The sequence below is a fragment of the Eupeodes corollae genome, chromosome 3, assembly GCF_945859685.1.
Source record: "Eupeodes corollae chromosome 3, idEupCoro1.1, whole genome shotgun sequence".
Classification (NCBI taxonomy): domain Eukaryota; kingdom Metazoa; phylum Arthropoda; class Insecta; order Diptera; family Syrphidae; genus Eupeodes; species Eupeodes corollae.
The window spans coordinates 37,922,472-37,947,069 of record NC_079149.1 but is presented as its reverse complement, the minus strand read 5'-3'; the positions used below and the strand labels follow the sequence as shown (position 1 = coordinate 37,947,069).

General features: G+C 33.0%; 1 protein-coding gene across 1 annotated transcript in view; it reads left to right on the top strand.

Annotated features, from left to right (window-relative positions):
* The window catches only part of LOC129950424 (zwei Ig domain protein zig-8), a 358,168-nt gene extending 333,672 nt beyond the window's left edge, over positions 1-24,496 (top strand). Inside the window, exons 5-6 of the mRNA XM_056062365.1 lie at positions 24,177-24,296; positions 24,396-24,496. Coding sequence (XP_055918340.1) covers positions 24,177-24,296; positions 24,396-24,496 — 221 coding nt within the window. The remainder of the gene's footprint in view (positions 1-24,176; positions 24,297-24,395) is intronic.
* The last annotated feature ends 102 nt before the right edge of the window (positions 24,497-24,598 follow it).

Genomic DNA, 24,598 nt, shown 5'->3' with positions numbered 1-24,598 from the left:
TTACCTATTTAGTTAACCAACTTATAAAGATAGACGCTTTGCCGCCACATATTTTTTTCGAACTATAAAAGGGGAACAATTCTGTCATAGGTTGGTTTAAAAAATGTTTACCATTTCCGTTTCTCTCAAAGGAAAACAAAAGTTCTCCAAATTTTAAACATTCTATATTCGTCTTCCGCTTTTATTAGTCTTAGTGTGACGATATGGATCCTATGGCTTCTTCTTCTTCAAAAAATGGGTGATCTAAAATTAAAAGAATTTTTCAAGTTGGAGAAACAAACACTACAAAGCAATAAAAAGTTGCATCTTCAATAACAATGAATTCAACTTAACAAGCTTTGTTCTTAAAACCTCGTTCGTGTTTTAATGTCCTACAATAAAACATGTTCTTTTGATAAAAAAAATAAGGCTGACCTATGTTTTTTTTTGCTTAAAAATTTCAAAAACAGTGCCTCAATAAAATAAAAAGCGCAGCAGCTGTTATGTTTCATGCTCACTATTTTTATGCTTCGATTCCATTTCACCTAGCGTCTATTCGTATTTGGTTCAGAAAAGGACGATGTCCTTAGAAAAAGGACCATCTTGATATTAATGGGATAATAAAAGTAACATTATCTGAAAATAACAATGCAACAAGAGATATTATCCGAGTACCTACACATCCTTACATAGTAAGTTCATTTTATATCCATTATTCTCTTTATACCCTTTCTATTTTTTTTTTCTTATTTTTTTACTTCAAATATTTTACCCATACATATATACTCTCTTCTCTTGCTGATGCATAAGCGGAAGAAGGTCTTCGATGTTAAGGAATTCCATTTTTCGTGGTAAATTTTCAATTGGAAGCCTTAAGCGCATTCAATTCATCCTCAATCATGATAATGCAAAAACATTTCCGTTTTTCTTATTGACATCTTTAGTTCTTCTTCTGTTCTGTTTAGGCGGGGGAATAAAGCTCGCATACACATTTCCTGCATTAAATCGTTCATCCTTGAAGGCATTTTTTGTTTTTTCTTTTTTTTGCTGCTGCAGTTATATACAAATACGAGTATAACTTTTCTAACATTCAAAGACTGAGTGAAGAAAACGAAAAGGAATAGGGTAAAGTATCTAGATAGCTATGTGGCTATGTCCTGTTGCATTCAAACATCAATTCAAAAATCTCTCGAATTTCGTATTCACTTCTCGACGGGTATGAAGTTGATATCTTAAGAATTTATGGAAATAACGTTTCACAGTCATGGCATCTGGCATCTATCGTCTTCAAGGAAATCCACACTCACTCACATTTTACGGCTAGCTATGCTATACTTTATACCTACGAGTACCTTATCGTATCTCTCGTATTTTGCTTAAGGATAACTTAAGTTTGGGTATTGGTATATCAGGGTTGTCTTTATGGAACTTGTTTTTTGAGGAGGCCCCTTTTTTGCATGAGTTATTTTCGTTTCATATTTTATATACCTTAACACTTGTAAGATATTTCGAATAAAATTGATTTTAGATTTGAATGATTAATCCAAAGGAAGCTTGTTTTTTTTTAGGTTCCTTGGATCTTTATTTATATACTAAAAATAAATACAAATATCCATGGGTTTTAGGTTATTGATCAAGGTTTTTTGGGTCTGGTGTTAGAATTTTAAAACTTTCTCGTTCGTTTGCAGATATACAAAAAATGCTAGTTTGGTTTTTATTTTATACTTTACTGCAGTTTTTAAAGTCGAAAAACCTGTCGAATAATCGATCTCTGCACTGTATCTATGAATATCAACCATACACTCGAACTCAAAGCTACTGTTAGTGAGTTAGTGCGTATTTAAATTTAAGATAATTTAGAAAATTGCATCAGTTTTCCAAACTGTCAAAGCATTTTCTTAGATTTCGAAAAATGTGAACAGTTTTTTAAATTTTGTTTTCGTTTTTATTTGAAAAAAAAAACGTTATGGATTTATGTAGATTAATGCATTAATTTAAAATCATTTTACAAGAAGCTTACATTAAAAATGGAATTGTAGCCGTGGGTGGTTCCTAGCGAGGCATATGGCGTCTACTCCTTTGAGCCATCTTGTATGGTTCCCATTGATGTGTTAGCTTCGTCCAGCTCTTTCTCAATCTCTACTATTCTTCCTTGACATTACTTTTTCCTTCTACCAACTCTTCTGCCTTCTTGAATGAGTAAATTCTACTGCATTCTATGTGTGTCCCTGTCCAATCAACTGCCACTGGCGCTTTCCTATAATTGTGTTAATTAGTTACTACCCGTGATCATATAAAGTTCTTCATTGAATACACGATTGAATTATATAATCCCAAAGATGTTTCCTTGACACCTATTTCAAAAGGTCTGCAGTTTTTGGTAATCGTTGCAGTTATTTTCCAGATGCTCCAACCCTATTACACCAATGATCCGACGTGACGTTTGAGCTTAACAGTCGTAACTTTGCCTTCCAATTAAGAGAGGTATTTTTTAAAACATTACAGCTACTGATATATTCTTCAGTGCCTCTTTCAGTAGAGATCATACTTTCAAGATATTGAAAACTCTCATCAGAGAAAAATGTGGGAGGCTACCAGGCTAAACATCTTAGTTTCTCCCGTATGGATTATCAGCCCTTAAATGTCTGCTTGTCTCTCCTGTGCATCACAGGAGCAATTCGGTCAACACCAACCGCAACGTGCTTTTAAACCTATAATCTCTTGACCTCTTCTCCAAAATGGTGGCAGCCAACTCATGTGCGAGGCTTAGAGCCACCTCTCAATGGAACAGTAACAATACTGGAAATACTCCTATTTTAGACAGTTTAAGATCTATCCTAGATCACTTAGACTATACCACCCCAAAAATGATATTTGGTAAAAGCTCCATGTGTCCATCCCTTCAAGATCCTCCTGGGAAGAAGAGAGACCCCTGGAAGACGATGCGGTACACTTCTATACAGACGGTTCAAAGACCGATCACGGAGTTGGAATTGGTATCTTTTCAGAACAACTGAATCTCAGTCTATCCTATAGACTTCCCAATCAATGTAGTGTATTCCAGACAGAAGTAATGGCGATTAAAGAAGCACTATACTGTCTCAAAGAAAACGTTATATCTTGCAAGAATATACAAATCTTCTCGGAAATTTCTCGCGTCTGTCTCCACAAACTCTCAAATAGTCCAAGATTGTCGATCATCTCTGAATGAGATGACGGAACAGTTTATTATTCACCTCATTTGGGTGCCGGGCCACAGAGACATTCCGGAAAATTGCAAAGCCGAACTAATGTTAGACAAAAACATAACATAGGAACACCACTTGCTACATGCAAATATCTTCTCAAACAATATGCTCTAGAATCAACAAATTCTAGATGGTCACAGAGTACCACCTGACTAGCAACCAAGCAAATATGGCCAAGTATAGACTTAAAACGGTCAAAATGCTTGATATTACTGAGCAGACAAAGTATAAGCTCTACAATTAGAGTAATAACAGGACACTGCCTCATAGGAAGACATGCTCTGAGGCTAGGGGTCTACACAAATGAAGAGAAAACAGTCCAACACCTTCTATGTACATGTCCAGCACTCTCCATTAGAAGGAATAACTTTCTCGGTAATCCCTTCTTCGAAAATACCAGTGAACTGGCAACGATTGACACAAACCGCCTCTCTTACTTTATTAAAAGTATGAAATGGTTTGTTTAAGTTCATTACTCTCCCATGAGTAGCCTCATTAGTGGACCCTTGAGGTCTACGTGCGTCAATGACATCTGGACAGCCACTCCAACCTAACCGAACCTCTCCACCTTTGTAGCCATTTGATGGAGATACATTATCTTATGAGATAGCCAGCATACATAGTCTGCGTAATCTAGATGTTTTGGTCTGTTGTTAGAGTCCATCTTATTTCTTCGTTGCCTCTCAAGGCCGCCTGCAGCGCATTACTGATTACCAATAAGAAAAGAATTGGTGACAGTATGAAGCCCTGTCTGAATCTACTTTGAATTTCGAACTCCTTCTCCGCAAAGCAAGCTTGACAAACTCATTGTTGACGCTGTCAAAAACCTTTTCAAAATAGATGAACAGCAGGTGAAGTGATGAAAGGTATTCAACACGAGGTGTTGATGTGATCAATGCAGGATAATTCAGTGCAGAACCATGGTCAAGTGTTTCTTCGAGATGTTCTTCGTTCTACACGTCCACTAATATTTTAACGCCAGCAGTCAAAACCCAAATATCTCTCTGGTTATAGCATTTGATTATGTCAATTAGACATCACAATTACTTTTTAACAACTTTAAAGAGCTTTCAAAGGTTCATATTCCATTCCAAAAAACTGTCAGTCTGATTTTTCAAAAAAAAATCACAGGTGTAAAAATCGTAATTTTACAATATTTTTGATTCATAAAGAGCCGTCCTTTAAAATGATTAAGAATTCATACCAAGTTAGAACACTATACAATTAATTGAAGCCGCTAGCTTAATTTTCAGAGATATTTGGGGTTAACCATTTTTTTCACGTTTATTTTAAAAAGATATGCACTCAAATTTGTTGTTTTTTATAATTTGTAAAAAATGTTCTTGAATTATGTACGTATAGTACAGACATCCCTTTAAAACAATTTGATATAGAATCGAGGAACCTTGAAATTTCGAGAAATGTCAAAATATCACTTAAACTTTAAAAAAAATTTGTACGACGAATAATGACTTATAAAATTCATTTTTTTCGTACAGAATTTTAAAATATTTTCATATAAGCTCACGTAGTACCCGTGGCATGATTGTTAGTGCGTTGGACTGTCTTGCCACAGGTCTTGGGTTCGATCCCTGCCTATGCCAACTTAACTCTTTTCACGGGTACTGCCTCTTGCGAAGAATTGACAAATTCTCCAAGAGTAACACTTGTCATGAAAAGTGCTTTCTCAAATTAGCCGTTCGAATTCGGCACATAAACTGTAGGTCCCCAGGAATTGTTGAGAGTTGTAAGTCACTAGGCCCTAGTTCTCAACAGACTGTTGCGCCGCCCAATTTATTTTATTTACATAACCTCACGTAATACTTCAAAAAATTTGAAAATTGTTTTCTAAGTAAAATAATAAATATTTTACATTTTTCAAAATCGAACACTATTTTGAAATTACTGAATTGATAGTTTTGCATCAGGCATGCAAAGCTGCAAAAATGCCATTAACGTGGTTTATTGTCTTACCAATAATACCTACACAAACAAATCTTTAAACTCGATTTTTGTATTGCATACTTTTCGAAATTATTCAAATTCTAGTTTCACTTAATACAAAAATCATCAGGTCGAAGTTTTTAAGAGCACCAATAGGGATTTATAAATGTTCACTTATTTGATTTTGGCCTCCTGGGAGCTTGAAACGTTAAATAAGGTGAATTGCGAGATTTGAAAAGAACTGTAACATTTCACGCTCAATAACTCCTTAACACCATATTCTCGTACTAGGATTTCCAGCCCACTCAAAAACCCGGTTGTACTAAATTTTTGAAATAAAGTTGTCAAAATAAGTAAGATGTGTTATTTAAACTTGAAAGTATAGTTATGACGATCATCAGCTAATTGAAAGTAGAAACCTTCAAACTTCCATATGCACAGAGAAAATAACTCCATAATTAATAGTACTAGCGTTTCATGCAACAAAAAAAAAAAATTCAAAAAAAAAAGAAGCAAGTGCAGCCCTGTTCGACAATCTTTATCTTTCACCCAACACCGTTCAATATGACTTATTCTAGAATATCAATCAATTGAAATCCACAATTCATCTTCAAAAAACGATGCATGCAGGTTGTATGTAAAAGAGTTCAAAAGGAAAGATCAGAACAACACAAAACTGACACCATATTTAAGTGTAGCCACGTTGATATCCAAACCTTAGCACATCCTGAAATATATTACATCGTATTAAAGTCATAACATAAAATATTATCCAAAAGATAGGAAAGCCAGTAGAGGATCTGGCTGCATATACGAGTATTCTCTTGCACTTCTGGTCTCACATATGAAAAATATCCATGTACAGAAAATAATGACAGCTTCACAAGACTCACATCCCAATTGAATATAAAAATAGGTAGTTCGAGTTCCACAGGTCCTTCTGATGATGTGCATCTGCAACATCCTGCGTGTTTAGAATTTCTCTTATTTATACTTTTTGATGTTTGCCTTTGAGAGTATTTGTTATTGTCTTAAGTATTCCTTACACTCGAATGTAGTTTGCATTTATTTACATTCAGTGAGATTATTGGATACTTTATAAAATATTTCCAAATTTATTAAAAGGATTTATGAATATAGATACGAGTTGTATTCTATATGCATAAAGCATCAGATACACCTTAAGATAGAATTCAATTTAAATTTCATCGGACGTATATACATTTCGAGCCAAAGTTTCTGAAGATTATAGTAGATACCTCCTATCTTTTCTTTTATCTAAATGTTTTTGTTTTTGGATTTAAAGAAATCCAAAGCTATTAGTTTTTACCTCACAAAATCAAACACACACACACACTGACATTATGTAAAAAGGAATTTAAATCAACCCAAAAAGAGCATCACTTAAAAACTTAGAAGTATAGAAAGTTATTGGTGTAGTACGAAGGTACTAGAGGTATAAGGTATACTAAAAGTAACCCCAAAAAATAATGGAATTCGAAATTTAATTAATTCTTTGCTCAGTACTTTGTAAAAGTAATATAGACAGGCACTCTTAATATATGTATAGTACTCGTACTTGAGATTCGATGACTTTAGTTTTCTGATTAGTTCGTTTATTTCTCTATCGTGTTTTTAGGGTAAAAGAGGTCAGAAAGAAGTAAAGGGAATGCTTTAGAAAACTCCTGGGAAGAAAAGGGACACAGAAGTGGTTCAGTATAAAATTTCAATTTTGTCGAAATTTAAATTAAAATCTGAATGAGAGTATGGAAGTAATTGAAAACTAGGAAATGAATTGTTTAGACCGTGATAGAAATAATTTAAATCTTATAGTTATACAAGAAATATTACTGTGTGTATGCAGTTTGCTGTGTCATCGTCATGGTTATAGAGCCATAGAATTTGCAAGTTTATAGATTGATTTTATTTAAGGGATAATAAATACATGTGTCAATTTATAATTGATTCTTACATTTGTTTCAATTTTCTTATCAGGAAAGAGAAGGGCAACATTTATTTAACATTGTAAAGTGAAACTTGAAGTTGTATAGCTTGAGTTCCAAAAGTAGTTATAAAATCTATCGAGAACTAAACGAGAGAAGATATTAGATTTGGGAATTCTGCATTTCCACGATAAATGATGTTTACAAATTGTAATTATGCTGGGGAGTCCCATAAAATATAGGATCATGCGAAGCATATGAACAATGTAACCATGTCCTTTGCACAAGTGCACAAAACTCGATTTCAATAACTACAAAAATTAATTTCAAAATATTTTTGGCGAATATTTAAAACTTTCGAGATTTGTATTTGTAATTTAACAAAATACATGATAAAGCCGCAAGAACTTGCTTTTCAAATAAGTTCTCTGAAGTTATTTTTTTCTAAGTTAATTGTTTTAAACAAGTGTTTTTTGGACTTGTGGTATTTAATTTGCAAATATTTTTGTTTAGTTCGTCTTTTCAAAGTGCTTTAAACCTGACCGACGTTTAAAAATCGTGCAAATTTATTCACAAAATTATTCGGCTTACGCGAAATATCCATTTATCAATATATTTAAGGCAACTTTTGGTTGTGCGATTCAACAACTTCGGACTTGTATGGGGTTTTGTGAAGTCGCTTGTCTACAAAGATAAAACCTAGAGGATAAACGTTTTGAAAGAGATTATTCGGCACATTATTGCTGACATAAGACCCTAATTGGTGAGAGAAGTGGTCAAAGCTTAGGCCTTTTAAAATTTTGATCCATTCTCAAGATATTGATTTTAAATAAAATATAAATATTTTTTTTGTGCTCCTGATCTACACAATATTCATTCCTGTTCAGAAAAATCTTATATTTTTTTCGGTTCACTAGTTTCTGATAAAATTAAGAAGCACTTCAATGTAGCAATATATTGATTTTTATTGAAAGATGAAAAGATCAACACATTTACAATACAAATTTATCTGGCTGTTTTTGAGAAAATACGAAATCCGATTTTGACTAAAAAAATTACATGGAAACTAGTTTTTTGGTCCTAAAACAAATTTTTAAAAATGTCAAATTACTTAAAACTTCGATTTCAAAGTTTAAAGTATCCAATTAGGAAGTAGAAACTAGAAAAGGAGGACGGACCAAATTGCCGTGACACAGTTTTTTGACTTCTCTACCTTCTGAAGGTCATATTTGAATATCAAATGCTATTTTTCAAATATATTAAGATAGTTAATATGTTAATAATATGCATGACTAAATCACACGAACTTTTTTTTGTACCCAAAAAGACTATTGTAGAATAGTACTTTTATATTGAGATTTAAAAAAATATTCAAAAACAGAAATATTATTTTGTTTCGAAAATCGTTAGAGCTTTTTTTTATAATTAATATTTTACATATAAAATTTTAAATTATTCCTTTAAAATATTGTTCGTATGATGTTACTTAGTGCTTATGAACATCTTCATGCTCCTGATCCACACTATTTTAGTTATTTAGATGGTTGCACTCAAGCCTCTCTTTCATCTTTTACAATAACTAAAGAAATGGTACTTGCCAAAATCGTAAGCCTCAAAGAAAACTTTAGCCCTGGTCCTGATGGCGTCCTATCAGTTGTTCTAAAAAATGTAGGCATTCTCTGTCAAAGTCTCTAACTTCATTCTTTGAATTCTCTCTTTCATATATGAAAAGATTAATTTATATTCGTAAACAAGGCAATAACACTGAAATTAACAATTATAGACCTATTACGAAACTTTCATACATTCCAAAACTTTTTGAAAGCTTAGTTTATGATTCCGTTTATTTCCATTGCAAGCCCTTATTGGCCCCGCTCAACATGGTTTTCTTAGAGGTAGATCCCCTACAACTAACTTAATTGAATTTATTTCAAAAGTTTGTCAGCCCTTGAGAATGGTTATAAATTTGATGTTGTATACGCTGATTACAACAAAGTCTTTGATAAAATATCCCATAAGAAAACTTATCTCAAACTTAAAGCCCTAGGCTTTCCATCTATGTTTATAAACTGGATAAGCTTCTACCTTGCCAATAGAACTTATAGAGTTTGTTTCGTTACTCAGTCTCCAGTCCCATACATGCAATTTCTGGCGTCCCACAAGGTAGTCACATTGGCACCCTTCTCTTTGTCTTATCTGTTAACGATATCCATCTTAAATAAAAAAACTCAGATATCCTAATGTTTGCGGATGATGAGAATATTTTTAAGATTATCTTTACTGATTCCTTAGTTTTACAAAATGATCTTAATATCTTTTTTGTTTGGTGCATGCATAATTTCCTAGAGTTAAATGTAGGTGAATGTAAACAAATGTCCTATTCGCGCAAACAAATCCCATCTCAAAGAGTTTTCTACTTCTTGAATGACGCCGTCAACGGTAGAGATCTTGGTATTATGTGTGACAAACACCTAAATTTCCATTCCCATTTTGACCAAATTACTAATAAAGCTAAAAGATCTCTCGGTTTTATTAAAAGATGGTCAAAAGACTTTTCCAACCCTCATGTAACTAAAGCGCTTTACATTTCCCTAGTCCGTCCTCATCTTAAACATGCATAAGCAAGTATGGTTTCCCTTTTATGAAAATAATTCACTCAGAATTGAAAATGTTCAAAGACGTTTTGTTCGATTTGTCTTCCGTGGCCTTTCCTGGGATGATACATCCCACTTGCCTCCTTATGCTGATCGACCAAAACTGATAAGTTTGCAGCCCTAATATATTAGACGCAAAAACATTGATTCAATATTTGCTCACCAATATTGTTAATGGGCAATATAGATTCCCCGGCACTCCTGAGTTATATTCATCTTAACGCCAACCCTCGAAATATCCGATCTGTCTCCCTTTTCTATATCCCTCATCACCGCACTAATTACGGGCACTTTGAACTAATGTCCAGCAATCTTCGTCACTGCAACGCTGCTATGCTAGTCTTCGACTTTAATATTTCCTAATTCCATCTGAAGGATACCCTTTACTTTTTCCCTTTTTGAGTCCGAATTCCTCGTCCCTTTTAATTTTAGGTCTTATAAGATCAAAATTGTAAGTTCTTGTACATTAAAGAGCTTTTCTTAACAAGAACTAAAAATAAAATAAAATTTGTTAAGTTAGTGTTAAGTTAAGTTAAGTTATAGCTTGTATTAAGCTAAATAAATAAATTATTTCCCACTTTTTTTTCATCAAGAGTCGTTGACCAGTTATTGAGATAACGAATTTTGAAAAAAAAATATAAATTTTTTTTTTATAAATGCAAATAAAAAAAATATGTAGTATCCGTGGCATGATGGTTAGTGCGTTGGACTGTCATGCAAGGGGTCTTGGGTTCAATCCCTGCCTGTGCCACCTTAATTTAAAAAAATTAATTTTCGCAGGTACTGCCTCTTGCGAGGAATTGACAATTCCTTCAAGAGTAATTCTTGTCATGAAAAAGTGCTTTCTCAAATTAGCCGTTCGGATTCGGCCTTAAATTGTAGGTCCCCTCCATTCCTGACAACAGTACTCGCACACAGGAATGGTTGAGAGTTGTAAGTCACTAGGCCCTGGTTCACAACGGACTGTTGTGCCACCCCATTTGATTTGAAATACAAATTAGACATTTTGTATAATTTATGATGATTTAAAAAATTATTTAAATTGATTCGTTCGTTCTTGTCAAAATTTAAAAAAAATAAAGGTTCTGTAGGAGTCAACCTTCTGGAGCAATAAAAAGTATGTATTTTTTTGTATCAAAGGAAATCAACTTAAGAAAAATGTATTAAAAATTAATCGGTTCGTTTTTTTTTCAAAATAAATTAAATTGTAATTTTTTTTTACGAAAAATTGTGTGGGGGCTACTGTTATTTTTGGTCTAAAAAAATACATAACGCAAATCTGCCTACATATCTTGAGTTTCAAGCTTGAATCAGTCGACCTAATGGTTTAGGCTGTTGGGCCTAGGACAGACAGACGGTGGAATCGCGCAACAACTATTTTCGGCTTCGTAATGTCACGTTTGATTAAAATCTCCAGTTCAAATCTTCTAACGAATGCTAAACTTACTATAAACAGTTGACTCTCCCTTAGTCGAATCATACATAAGTCCAACTCTCCTTGAAAATGTTAGCATTTTTTCTGTCATTCACTTCAGTTTTTCTACAAAAACAATTCCCTTAGACGATGTTATTTCTCTTACTCGAACAATTTGTTCTTACTTCCGTACCATTTTTTTCTTCTAAAGTCGAATTGTTTATCTTGTTTCTTTTAATTCAAAACTGCCCATTCTTGGGATTGTTCTCAGTTGGTTCTGACCATTGCAACAAGTTAAAAAAACTAGATTTCGAAATTATAAAAATTGCGAAAGATTTTGGCATTCTGCGATACACTCTTTCCTCAATATGGTCAGAAATCACAGCAGCGGTATAATATTAGAACAAGCCGTATATTTATTTAATTTTTTTGAAGCATTTAGTTTTTACCAAACAACATTTTAAAAAGGACTACACATCGCCTAATTGTACCCTGAACTTTGCTAAAACATCTCTTCAACTCGAACAATTGTGGTTCCCTGAGAATTCAACTTACGGAGAATCTTCTGAACTGTACGTATGTTGCAAGTAAATGGCATGTACATTTATTGAAAAAAAAACAGATCTAACGATTTTTTCCAGATAAAGAAGAGCTTTATTAATAAGTCGAAAATTTTTAAAATTTAAGGTGCTTGATAAAAAAGTGTCCCCACATTGTAAAGGTATCATGGACATGAAATTTATATAGTGCCCATTTTTGATTCCAAAATTACAAAATGTTTCCTTGCTTAAAAACTGTCTTCTTGTGTAAAAAAAACCAACACTATAAACAAAGTAAATAAAATAAAAGTAAGACAAATAAATCATTTTTCTGTTCAAATGAAAAACTTTTTGAACTCATTGAATTTTGTCCAATGACCGAAGTAATTTGTTTTTTTAAGTGGATCCACTCCTTTCAAATCGTCAGTGAGAAGACCTAACTTAAAAAATCTCAGCTTAAGCATTATAAACCTAACCGATATTAAAAAAAAATCAAATATTTTTAGCTCATAAATCACTGTGTTCAATCAATTTCACTTAATGTCATCCAACACAATGAAATTTGTCAACTCACTTATCACACGAAAACAACATTCCATCACATCATCACAGCTTCCAGAGGGATTACAACATGATGAGTACAACAAGGTATCATCTCCCAAAAAATATAAACTAGGTATGGTGCGAGTTCAAACTGAGTTCAAGACCGAGTATCATATGAGTAGATATAAAGAAGATCCTTAAAAAAAGACACGAAAGACATCCTCATTTACTTGAGTATTTTATTTTTTTTCCGTTACTTGTCCTTTCAACTGACAATAGAAAGAGTGATTGATTGGGTCACTGACGTGTTCCTTACAAAGAACTGTAAAAAAAAGAAGATATAGAAAAGCGACAATGCAAAGAGTTTCAAAGGAAAACTAAACTTTAAAAAAAAGGATACAAAATAAAACTCTTATTTTTTTCTAAAAGGTTCACCCTTCAATGTTGCAATTAGTTCGTTTCGCTTTTGTATAAAAATCCAACCCTTGACACAGACATAGAAAGCAACACAATTTCACCCAGCACAGCATAGTTGAAGGAATACCTATACCGCTACCAGACCAGATAACTTTTTCTTTACTTCCTTTCTTTCAAACTAATTACACTTTTTTCTAAATACTTCCTCTGATGTGTCTTTTTATATATATACCTAAAGAGTATCTAGCTTCTTTAGAAAAGTACGAGTTGAGTACGTCTCGTCTGTCTATGCCCTGCTGCTCTACTCTGATGTCTATGAAGGTGTACTTCAAACTGGAATTACTTGCGCTGATGCTTTTACTTTTATCTAATTGCATGATGAACTACAATCGGAACGGAGCGATACTATGATACTAGATATTACATCTAGATACTGTTCTGATGTATACAAAAGTAGAAAGGCAAAGAACTGACAAAAAAAAATGTTAAGGGATTGAAATTGAAAACACACACATATAGTTCTGTTATAAAGGACGATATAGTTTAGTTCCGAAGAAACTTTTAACTGCTAATTGTTTGTTCACTATCCTAGTGTCCTCCTTAAATTGATTAGATAGAAAAAAAACGAAGAAAATATCTTCATAAGGATGAAGGAAAACTATTTTCAATGAAATTCAAAGTGTTTGTTTCTTTCATGCTATAGAAATAGAAACACAGTCGATTCGGCTTAAATGAAAAAAAATTATCTCTATTTTTGTCAACTACAATCGGTTTATTGGAGAACATCCTTAATATAAAATAACATTCCTTCGGCAAATCATTTGATCATTCAAATCCTTGAAATTATCACAATTATATGATTTTTGTTTTAAGTTTGCTTGAGGGCCAACAAAGTTTGTTCATATGAAAATTTTACTTGCAATAAATTTTAATTTCATTTTTGTTTTTGTTCCAATAAAGTGGAGTCGACTGTACGGTTGCCGTAAAAGATATTGATGCAAAAAAAAAACAGAGAAAACAACTCCTTTATATGGTTTCTTAAAATTTCGAAGCTAAGAGTTAGAGTTTTGGAACCAAAAGTCAATATTTGCCTTGAAATTAGTTTTTTTTGAAAATTTGCCAAAAATAGGGGTTTTCAATAAAGGAGTTTCATTTCAATTTTAAGCAATCTAGTATTTTTCAAGAGAAGTCAATCAATATTTATTTCGTCAAGTCACCACAAAGGTTTGAGCACCATATCCTTTTTTATAAAACTGTCTTTTAACTTTATAAAGCTCAATTTAAAATCGAAAACAGGCAAAATTAATTTTAACAAGATATTATATAGACTATAGCCTTTCTCATAATAATGGGGTATCAATACACTTAAAGAACTTTTCAAGTCAGAACACCTGTTCCTGAGATTATAGCGTTCAAACAAACAAACAAACGAGGAAACAAACAAACAAACGAAGAAACAAACAAACAAACTCTTCAGCTTTATAATATTAGTATAGTTTCATAGTGACAAATATTTTTTCGAATTTTGGGCATTAAGTTTTGTCATATTTTAGTACAAAAATGGTCTGATGTTTTTGTTTTAATGAAAGTCAAAAATGACATACATCGTAGTGTAAAATTGTTCTTAAGATAAAACCAATTTTGTGGTAAAAATATTAAAATATTATTGTTTTTATTACTAAGCAATGCTTATTTTTCAAAAATTAATGACAACTAAGTTCAACGGTAACAAATTCAGAATACAATTAAATTTAAGTTGATGTCATCATTTGGACATGGAGATTTTTAAAATAAAGCTTTTCAAAGAACCAAGGAACCGTAACGTAACTTACTGAAAGAACATCAAAATTATAAAGTAATTTCCGACATCGAAGAATCTTAAAATCTAGCAAAAATGTGCATAGAAAGCCCAAAACCGAAGATATGGGGATATACACCAACTGGGCGTGGTATCCGCCTACTTTTCTTTTAGTTATGGTATCGTCTATATGAAATACTTCTAATTCTTTAAGAATGATGAAATTTACCAAAGTGGAATGATTGATGCATATTAAAAGGTAGAAATAAAACATCTGCGAATATATCCTCAAGTACACGTATCATGATGGTTAGTGCGTTGGAGTGTTATGCCAAAGGTCTTATAAGGTCTAATAAGTCTCATGCTCAAAAGCAGGACAATAACTTCTAGCATGAGAAGTTTTATTACCACCAGATCGTTGGATCGAGGCACCCCCCAAGGTGGGGTCATTTCGCCTCTTTTATGGAACATGGTAGTAAACGACCTACTAACATCATTGGAAGCAGAGGGTTTCAGGGTGATAGCCTATGCTGACGACACGTTGCAATATCTGTATCTGGGAAGGACCCCCAAGTTCTCTAGGAACTACTACAAAATGCCTTAAATACTCTAACGAAATGGGCTAAGCAATGTGACTTAAACTTCAATCCACATAAAACAAAATAAATACTCTTTTCGAGAAGATATTCAATTCCTCAGATTAGCCCACCCAAGATTAATGGAATACCAAAAAACTAAATTGGAAGGCAAAAATTGATGAAAGAGTAAAAAAGGCTGCTGTAGCGCTTTTTACTTGTAAAAAGGCCATAGGATCAAAATGGGGCTTCTCCCCAAAAATAACACACTATGGACTTCGGTAATCCGACCACTATTCATTTATGGAGCTGTCGTATGGTGGACTGCACTAGACAAGTTGGTAAATCTAATAAGCTCATCAAATTCCAAACAAGAGCACCTCGCTCAACACCAACCGCAGCACTGAAGGTGCTTTTAAACCTAACACCTCTTGACATCTTCTCCAAAATGGTGGCAGCCAACTCAGGTGTAAGGCTTAGAGCCACCTCTCAATGGAACAGTAACAATACTGGACATACTACTATTCTAGACTGTTTCACATATATCCCAGATCAATTAGACTATACCACCCCAAAAATGGTATTCGGTAAAAGCTTCCATGTGTCAATCCCTTCAAGATCCTCCTGGGAAGAAGAGAGACCCCTGAAAGACGATGCGGTACACTTCTATACAGACGGTTCAAAGACCAATCACGGAGTTGCAAGTGGTATATATTCTGAACAACTGAATCTCAGTCAATCATATAGACTTCCCAATCAATGTAGTGTATTTCAGGCAGAAGTAATTGTGATTAAAGAAGCACTATCCTGGCTCATAGAAAACGTTATATCTTGCAAGGATATACGAATCTTTTCGGACAGCCAAGCCACTCTTAAATCTCTCACGTCTGTCTCCACAAACTCTCAAATAGTCCACGATTGTCGATCATTTCTGAATGAGATGACGGAACAGTTTAATAGTCACCTCATTTGAGTGCCGGGCCACAGAGACATTCCGGGAAATTGCAAAACCGATGAGCTCTCCAAAAACGGAACACTTCTGCCTTATGTTAGACAAAAACATAACATAGGAACACCACTTGCTACATGCAAATATCTTCTTCAACACTATGCTCTAGAATCAACAAATGCTAGATGGTCACAGAGTACTACCTGCCTAGCAACCAAGCAAATATGGCCAAGTATAGACTTAAAACGGTCAGCAGGCTTGATATCCCTGAGCTCTACAATTGGAGCAATTACAGGACACTGCCTCATAGGAAGACAAGCTCTGAGGCTAGGGGTCTACACAAATGACTTCTGTAGAAACTGCATGGACGAGGAGGAAGAGCAAACAGTCCAAAACCTTCTATGTACATGTCCAGCACTCTCCATTAGATGGAATAACTTACTCGGTAATCCCTTCTTCGATAATACCAGTGAACTGGCAACGATTGACACAAAACGTCTCTTTAATTTTATTAAAAGTACGAAATGGTTTGTTTAAGTTCATAACTGTCCCATGGGTAACCTCATTAGTGGTATCACTATAATTGGTGTCATAACCGGACACCGTATAATAGGAAAGCACGCCTCGCTACCAGGCGTATTCTCAAATGACTTTTGCAGAATCTTTATAGACGTGGAAGAAGAGGAAATATTCATCTTCTCTGTACGTGCCCTACTCTGGCTCGAAAACGCAAGAATTACCTAGGATAATTCTTCTTTAACGATCTAAACGATCTATATCATATCAGCATAATCAGCTTCTCACGTTTCGTTAGGGATTCAAACTGGTTCCATTGAGCTTAAGACGAAGCCTCAAGATTCATGTGGTATCACAGTGGGCCATTAAACTGGGCTAAGTGTTTCCGTTTCCATCTTGGACAGCCACTTTAACCTAACCCAACCATGACATCTAAACTTTTTTCACGGGTAATGCCTCTTTCGAGGAATTGACAAAGTCTCCAACAGTAATTCTTGTCATGGAAAGTGCTTTCTCCAAAGAAGCCGTTCGGATTTGACTTAAAACTCTAGGTCCCCTCCATTCTTGATAACAGTATTCCCATATAGGAATGTTTGGAGGTTGTAAGTCACTAGGGCCTAGTTCTCAAGGGATTGTTGCGCCACCCAATTTAATTTTTATTTGTATGAATATATTCTCAATAGGCGTTGTATCCACCCACTTTTTATTTATATGTTATCATTTACAAAAAAAACTTTTGATACTTGAATATGGATGAAATTTAACACCGTGTCAGGAATCGAGGCGAATCGAGAAAAATAAAAATTAAAATTGTGAAGATATACATTTCGAAGGCGTGGTGTAAGCCCACTCTCTTCAATGAGGTTTATATACAAAATTTTCTCCAATGAAGGAGGGATTAGTGATAACAATTGATATAAAAATTTGTGTGTCTTTCATATTACTGAGAAATATAAACGTAAGTCTACGTTTGGTAAATGGGTCTATAGGAACTATTCAAAAGGTTTCGTGGGATGTAGATGATACAAAAAGGGCAATAGAGGTAACTACAAAACTCAGCAATGTAATTGTTTACGACTCAGAGCCAGACAAAGTTATAAACGAGAACGGTTTTCTATCGGCCTGGAATAAACAATATCAGTACATAAAAGCCAAGACTTTAGCCTTGAAAATGTTGTTATTGACATTGTGTCACCTGTATTTTGTTGAGGGGGAAAGCATAAGTAATTTTGTGCAAAATAAAAACTCTTGATGGTATAAATCTAATTATCATCTATACAAGAGCCTAAGAGATTATTTTTTTCGAATATCATAGACTAAGAAGACTTAGGAGCAAACGTCTGCTATAAAAAAAAAACTTGACTAATAAGTCTGCCACAAAATGTTAGAGATCTAAAAATACGCAAAGTTCTAAATTCTCTAAGGTTTAATATGAATTTGCTAAAATTTTAATTTCTGTTATCCACATTTTAATATTCTTTAACTTGGTTAGTAAACCCATTTAATTTTAGAGAGTTCTCATTAAAAAGCTAATCAAATAAATAAAGTTTAATTTTGTGGATGCAACAATACTAAGAAAATGAGTTTCTTTTAAATAAAAAAAAAAACAATTTTTATTCGAGTTATATACATACTTCAAGTATTGCGACTACAATTTGTGTTTTGTATAAACTCAAATTTATTTAATAAATCAGATCCATTTGGAAAGTTCTTTTATCAATTTTCCTTGAACTTTATAAAAGCCTCCAATAAGGGCAACTCATTCGTATGTAAATAGGTATATCTGTATTAGCATTGAATGATTAATTAACATTTTATTTCTATTTTTCAAGTTAAGTTCAATTATCTAAGTTAGAAAAGCACCTTTCAAGTTAGAATTCATATTTTCTTAGAACAATAATTATTCAATTTAAACCAAAATTTGCATTGCCTGTTGACCTTCTCAACTATATTCCATTATTTCGGAGAACAATCAGAAACATTTCAGTAAAATCTACACACAACTTTAACTAAAGCTTACTTATAGCAAAGTAATATTCAGATTTATCCACTTTAAAAATACTTTTGGGAATATTTTTCATTGCAACGAATAAAACAGTTCCTCGATTCAAATATCAATATAGTACCTATAGCTGTTACACTTTTCATTCATTTAAAAAATAAAAGTAAAAATAAAATAAATATAAAGTCGAGGGGAACAATGTTTTGTTTTGCTCTTAAAATATGTTATATCTAAAAATGAAATCGATTTATTTTGTCTGTCTGCCCTATTTGAAATTTTATTGGTTTGTTCTTTATACAGTTGTTGTTGTTCGTTCATTTTTTGAATTCCCAATTGCAAACGTTTTTGTTGATAAAATTCCTGTTTATTCAATCAAATTTATTGATTTTAGTTTTCGAATGAGAGAAGCGAGCTCGATGATGAATTCCCAGCGGGTTAGCAAAAACCAATCAAAACAAAAACGGAAAAAATGTTTCTACAGTGAAAGTAACTTGAAACAGATTTGGAGTAAATTTTGTATTTTATTTTTGATTCACGTTGTGTTGTTGTGTGCTTCTAATGGAAGTGAGATATCGCAAAATTTTTAGCCATTGAAGAAAATTGATTCATATTATTGTTTGTATTGAATATTGTGTTCAACCACCAAATGTACCTAAAGCGCTTATGTGGTGAAATATCGGATCATAAAATTGATTTCGGTTGAAATTGAAAGGCAATTTAAAGTAGGCTTACACATTTTTAAATTCTAACGATTCTTGGCTCTATATTCAAGGGTTTCAGGTGGAAAAGTTAGAAAATACTGAAATGTTAGATCAGAATTTTTCTCTGGATATACTGTGGCGTATACGTGCTTTTTTTTAGTTCGTTAGGTTCACATTTTAAGAATAATTCAAAATATCGATTTTAAATATATTTGGCCTTGCAGACAAAAATTAAAAGCTGTTTTACTATGGCAGCTACTAAGAATTAAAGTTAACATTTTGTTTGGGGCCATACATATTGTAATCTACATAAACTTCTTACAAAAATTGATGGAAAATAATTTGCCTGTTGGAATGACTTGAGAATAATTAAAGTTTTAGCGTAATTTTTATTTTATTGAATCAAAATGTTGTCAAGGATCTTTTGCCTAAGAATAAGTTTAATTATTTACTGTTACGTCATTAATCGCCAGCCCATTTACATAAAAAATCCTAGTGTGAACATGTGCATTACCAAATCTTCCAACAATCATAATGCCATGGACATGGACGTTCAACTTTTGACGTTTCATTTTATTTAGTTAAAGTTTTAGTTTTTAACTTTAAAATTTGAAGTCCCGGTTGATAAAGTTTGGATTTTCTCAACTTGAAAAAAAAAATGGAAGCTAAGAGAGAAAAACATACAATTTTTCGCCTTTTTATGTATTCAAATTTTGTTGTTCTAGTGGAAAAAAACAAAAATGTTTCCTTTGCAGAAATAATTTCTCCATTTAATTAGTTCTAGGAATATTAGTTGTCTTATAGCAGCGAAGGAGAAGAAAGTTATTTACATATTTAACATATTGAAATACTATGATACAAGATGCTTCTGCTTTTTTTTCCATCGAAAGTTTTACAACAACCCGTTTAAAGTTTTTCGCAGTTTAGGTGAATTTACAAGCTCTTAAGAGTCATTAGCAATAGCTTCGTAAAGAGTAGTATTCTGTTGTATAGCCTTTTAAGTTTAAACAGCCTGTACTTTTGCCTCACTGCTTGATCTTTGCCTATCCTATACTCGTATTTAAACTAAGGATATTTTACAAATCTGAAGTTGGTTATGGTTTGAATTCAAAATTTTAAGCAACTCTCGATTTTCCGACCATATAAAGACCGTCATGCCAAAATCGTTGAGTTCCATCCAGGCAGCTATTCCACCTAAAAGTTATTTTCGCCACTACTGCCTCTTACGAAGAATTAATAAATCCTCTACAGGCGATTTTTTTACTATTGCTTAATTTAAGGCGAACTTTCAAGTTGATCAACTTTAGAGTTTATTACAACTCGAGGGTTAGAACGCAAGTCGAAATTTGTTTTGTATACCTTTAATATGCAAAAGACACAGTTTAATCATTAAGAAAAGAGGGAAGGATTGGATTGGATGTGTCGGTGTGTATTGATTTTGAATTCCTGAACATTGCAATGACACGGAAAGATAAAGGTATTCCACATTCACGTAGTACGGCTAACAAATTTATCTCTGTACTTCATAGTACGGCCAAAGTTGAGCTCAAGGGTAAACTGATGGGCATTCCTAGAAGCGAGGGTATCACTGTAAAATTGTTTGAGGGAAAGAATGCAACTGGCTATTTCACCAGACATAGTCCATTTAAATAACGGTAAAAAAGGGTGAGACAAAAAATTTGCTTACATCACTTGAACATCGATCATGTAAACGAATTGACGATGTTAATGTCACCAATAATTTTAAAAGCTCTTCATTGAGATTGAATACTGTCCAAGAGGCGTGAATAAGTTACTGGAGCACCAGCCCAGAGATGAGAGTTATATTCAAGTTTCGGACGTATATAAGTTTTATAGATTGTAGCCAGATCAGAAGGGGAGAGAAATCCCTTGCATCTTCTCAGAAAATCTAGACATTTTGCGGCATTTTGGGCGACATCGCGTATATGATCACTCCACAAAAGGCAGTTGCTGATGCATATTCCGAGGATGTCGCGATTTTCAAGACAGCATTAAATTCCACGTGGTTCTTTATCCGTCCTTGTACAAAGCTGTGTAGGTCGGAATATAAAGAGCTTATCATATTTTGCCGTTGCAAGCTCCACATCCGAAGAAAAGGGTTGTGAGTCTGGAAACGAATATGAAAAGCTGAGAGTGATATCGTCAGCGAAACAATGTATTGTATTAGAAGTATCAGACTGAAGATTATTAATAAAAATGATTAAAAAGGTCGGAGACAAAACGGAGCTTTAGGGCACACCAGCATTTATATTATGGGTTTCAGACTTGAATCTGTCTTAAACAAGGTTCGAATCAAAATTTCTAGTCCAACGAAGAAAAAATTCGTCAATACCAAAAGCAAGCATTTTAGATAAAAGAACAAGATGCCAGACTTTATCAAATGCTTTTGAAAAAACAAGTGTAATAATCTTACTTTCTCCAGAACGATGTAAAGATTTGTTCACTGTTCGGTAAGATGAACCATGAGATCACCAGTGGACCTATTGCTACGAAAGCCGTATTGCCGGCCATTAAGAAGCTTCCGTTCCTCAAGATATTTATTAATCAGCGTTTTCATGACCTTGAAAAGAAGGGACGTTAGTGCGATTAGTCGATAATTTGTGGGAAAAGAAGTTTCGCCTTCTTTGGAATTGGCTCAACAAATGCAGTTTGCCTGCAAAAATTTTAGTTTTCTAAGTATTACAGGTGCTTGGGTTACCCAAACTTTCGTTTCAATATTTGATTCGTTAGCTGCATCCGTTTTAAAAAATAGTGTTTTTAAAACAAATTAAAAACTTAACGAAGATTATTTTTTTTCTTCAATCAATTAAAATAAGAATATTCCAACTTAAAGAAAATTCTTTTCCTATTTACATACATTAAAATTACCAAAGGAAAACGATATTAATATGTCGAGACCCATGTTCGTTTTTGAACTTAATTTTTTTTTTTGGAGTTATAAAAATCTAAAGTTTATTAACTCTAGAGTTAAATATCGACAATTAAAAACGTCAACTTTGAGTGAACAAAATCAAAATTACGAGTTGATACTAAAAATCCTCAAGTTATTTTCAGCTTCAACTAAACGAAATCGGCCTAAGAGTAGTAATATTCTTATCATGGGAAGTTCTTAGGAAAGTTAGGATTCGGCACAAGAACTGTTGGTCCGCTCCATTCCTAAAACACAAAGGAATAGTTGAGAGTTGTAAGGACTAGAATCTGGTTCCCTACAGACTCTTACTCCATCTTGTTTACTTTTCAATATCACGGAGTGTAAATTTTTGTAATATTTTTAAATCAAAATTAAGAATTTTAATATTCAAAAATTTATCATAAAAAGTAAAAATGCATTGAAATAAGAGTATTTAAAGGGAGCTGTTTCAAAACACTTCCACATTTTATGTAAATTCGGTGGTATTTGAATTATTTACAAAATATTTATACAACAAATTTAATTTAATCAATTAAAGTACTTATGGAATGTCAATAAACACATGTATGTTATATGTAAATATATTATTAACTGAAATACTTTCATCATTCGTTATATCCTTTTTAAGTAAGTGGCTTTAATAACATACCTTCTACTTTATGTTTTTTTTTCTGTAATGCATTAATCATTTAATATTTATTTGCGCATTCTTATTCATGAAAGCATCGACCTTATTATAATTATTACACTGCCCTTTAATTAAAGCCACACGGATGTTTTTGTAATATTTTCCGGTTTAGTTTTACTCTTTTGTGTTATATCTACTTGTATACTTTACCTTCCCACAAACCTACAGAGAAAACTCATACAATAAATATTAACAAAAAAAGGCTAAAGACACAAACGAAACAAACAAAAAAAAAACATTTCCTTACACCTTATCATTACTTCCGGTCACTCTTTGATAAAGGAAGGCCAACACAACAACAGTGTTATCCCAGCAACAATTTACCACGCTCCGGTAATTACAACACAGTCATTCAATTTCATTCCATATACATACATCTTCCAGCGTCATCATACAGTTGTGTATAGTCGTCATGACCGGATGTCAGGGCCCACCTACCATTTTCATTTATTTCTGCATTCTCTATGAAAAAATAAACAAACAGAAAAGAAAAAACAAAAACAAAAAACAGTTTGTCCGAGGTGCAATATATTTTTTTTCTCCACTTTCTTTTTTCTCGAAAATGAAAGAAAGAAAAATTAATTTCCAGTTTCTTTCCACATTCACGCTCACACTATAAATCCGTCCTCCAAAGATATACCAACACTCTTCATGCTCAACACCCTCCAGGATGTTATGAGGAAAACGGAAAAAGCAACGTTATGGACGGACAATGGACCCAGAGGCTCCAACATTACACGAGGCTTGTTACAGGGACAACCATCAGTTGGAATCCTTGTTTTTATTTATTTCTTGTTTTTTTTTGTAAGCTTACTTTTTCGACTTTGCCATTTTTCTAATTGTATTTTGTGAGTGTGTGTGGGAGGACATCAGAGGACTGCTTGATGCTTACATTTCCAACAACGTTTTAACCCTGGTTAATTCTATTTTCTCACGATGAACAATGTTTTTCTTAAAAGCCCGAGCAAACAACAAAGAAAACGAATGGAATTAAAAGAAATTGAATGTAAATACGATTGAACGCTGAACAAGGATAAAATCAAAAGTTAAAAAAAGAACAAAGTATTTAGGCTTTTTCAATATTCTTTTGAATTGTAAATATAAGCAATTCTATTTTAAGACCTTTTGTAGTTGGTGTTGAGGAGCGGAAAATAGAAAATAGATCCTTTGTAAGTTAACCATTAGAATGAAATATTGAAAGTTGAATGGTGTTTTGTTTGTTGTATAAATAACTGATTTTGATCTTAATATTTCTTGCCTTTTATTGACTTTTAATAATTTTATCAGTCTTATTTAACTAAAAATAATGTGAATTCTTATTTTTGTACTTGTAGAACTTAAAGCGACGATCACAGGCCCAACTGATTTATATGTTAAGACAGGAAGTGATATTAATCTTGCATGTAAAATCCTTCAGGGACCACATGAACTGGGGAATATCCTTTGGTATAAGGGTAAGTTAAATGTATTTAATATTATATAAAAATTCAATTCTTTTGATATAAAAAGGAAAATTTATAATTTTTTAAATAATTGTTATTTTTTGTTTGTAGGTAACGAAATAATTGATTTAGCAACAAATCAAAATGAAATTGACAACATCAATCGAATAAGTGTGGATAACGACTGGACGGAAGGATTAACATCGAGGTGAGATTTGATTGAAAACAAAATCTGGAATAACACAACTCAACATAATTTTTACCTGAGATTTTACTTTGCTATTTTTATACATAAGTTAGATTTTTGAAAATTT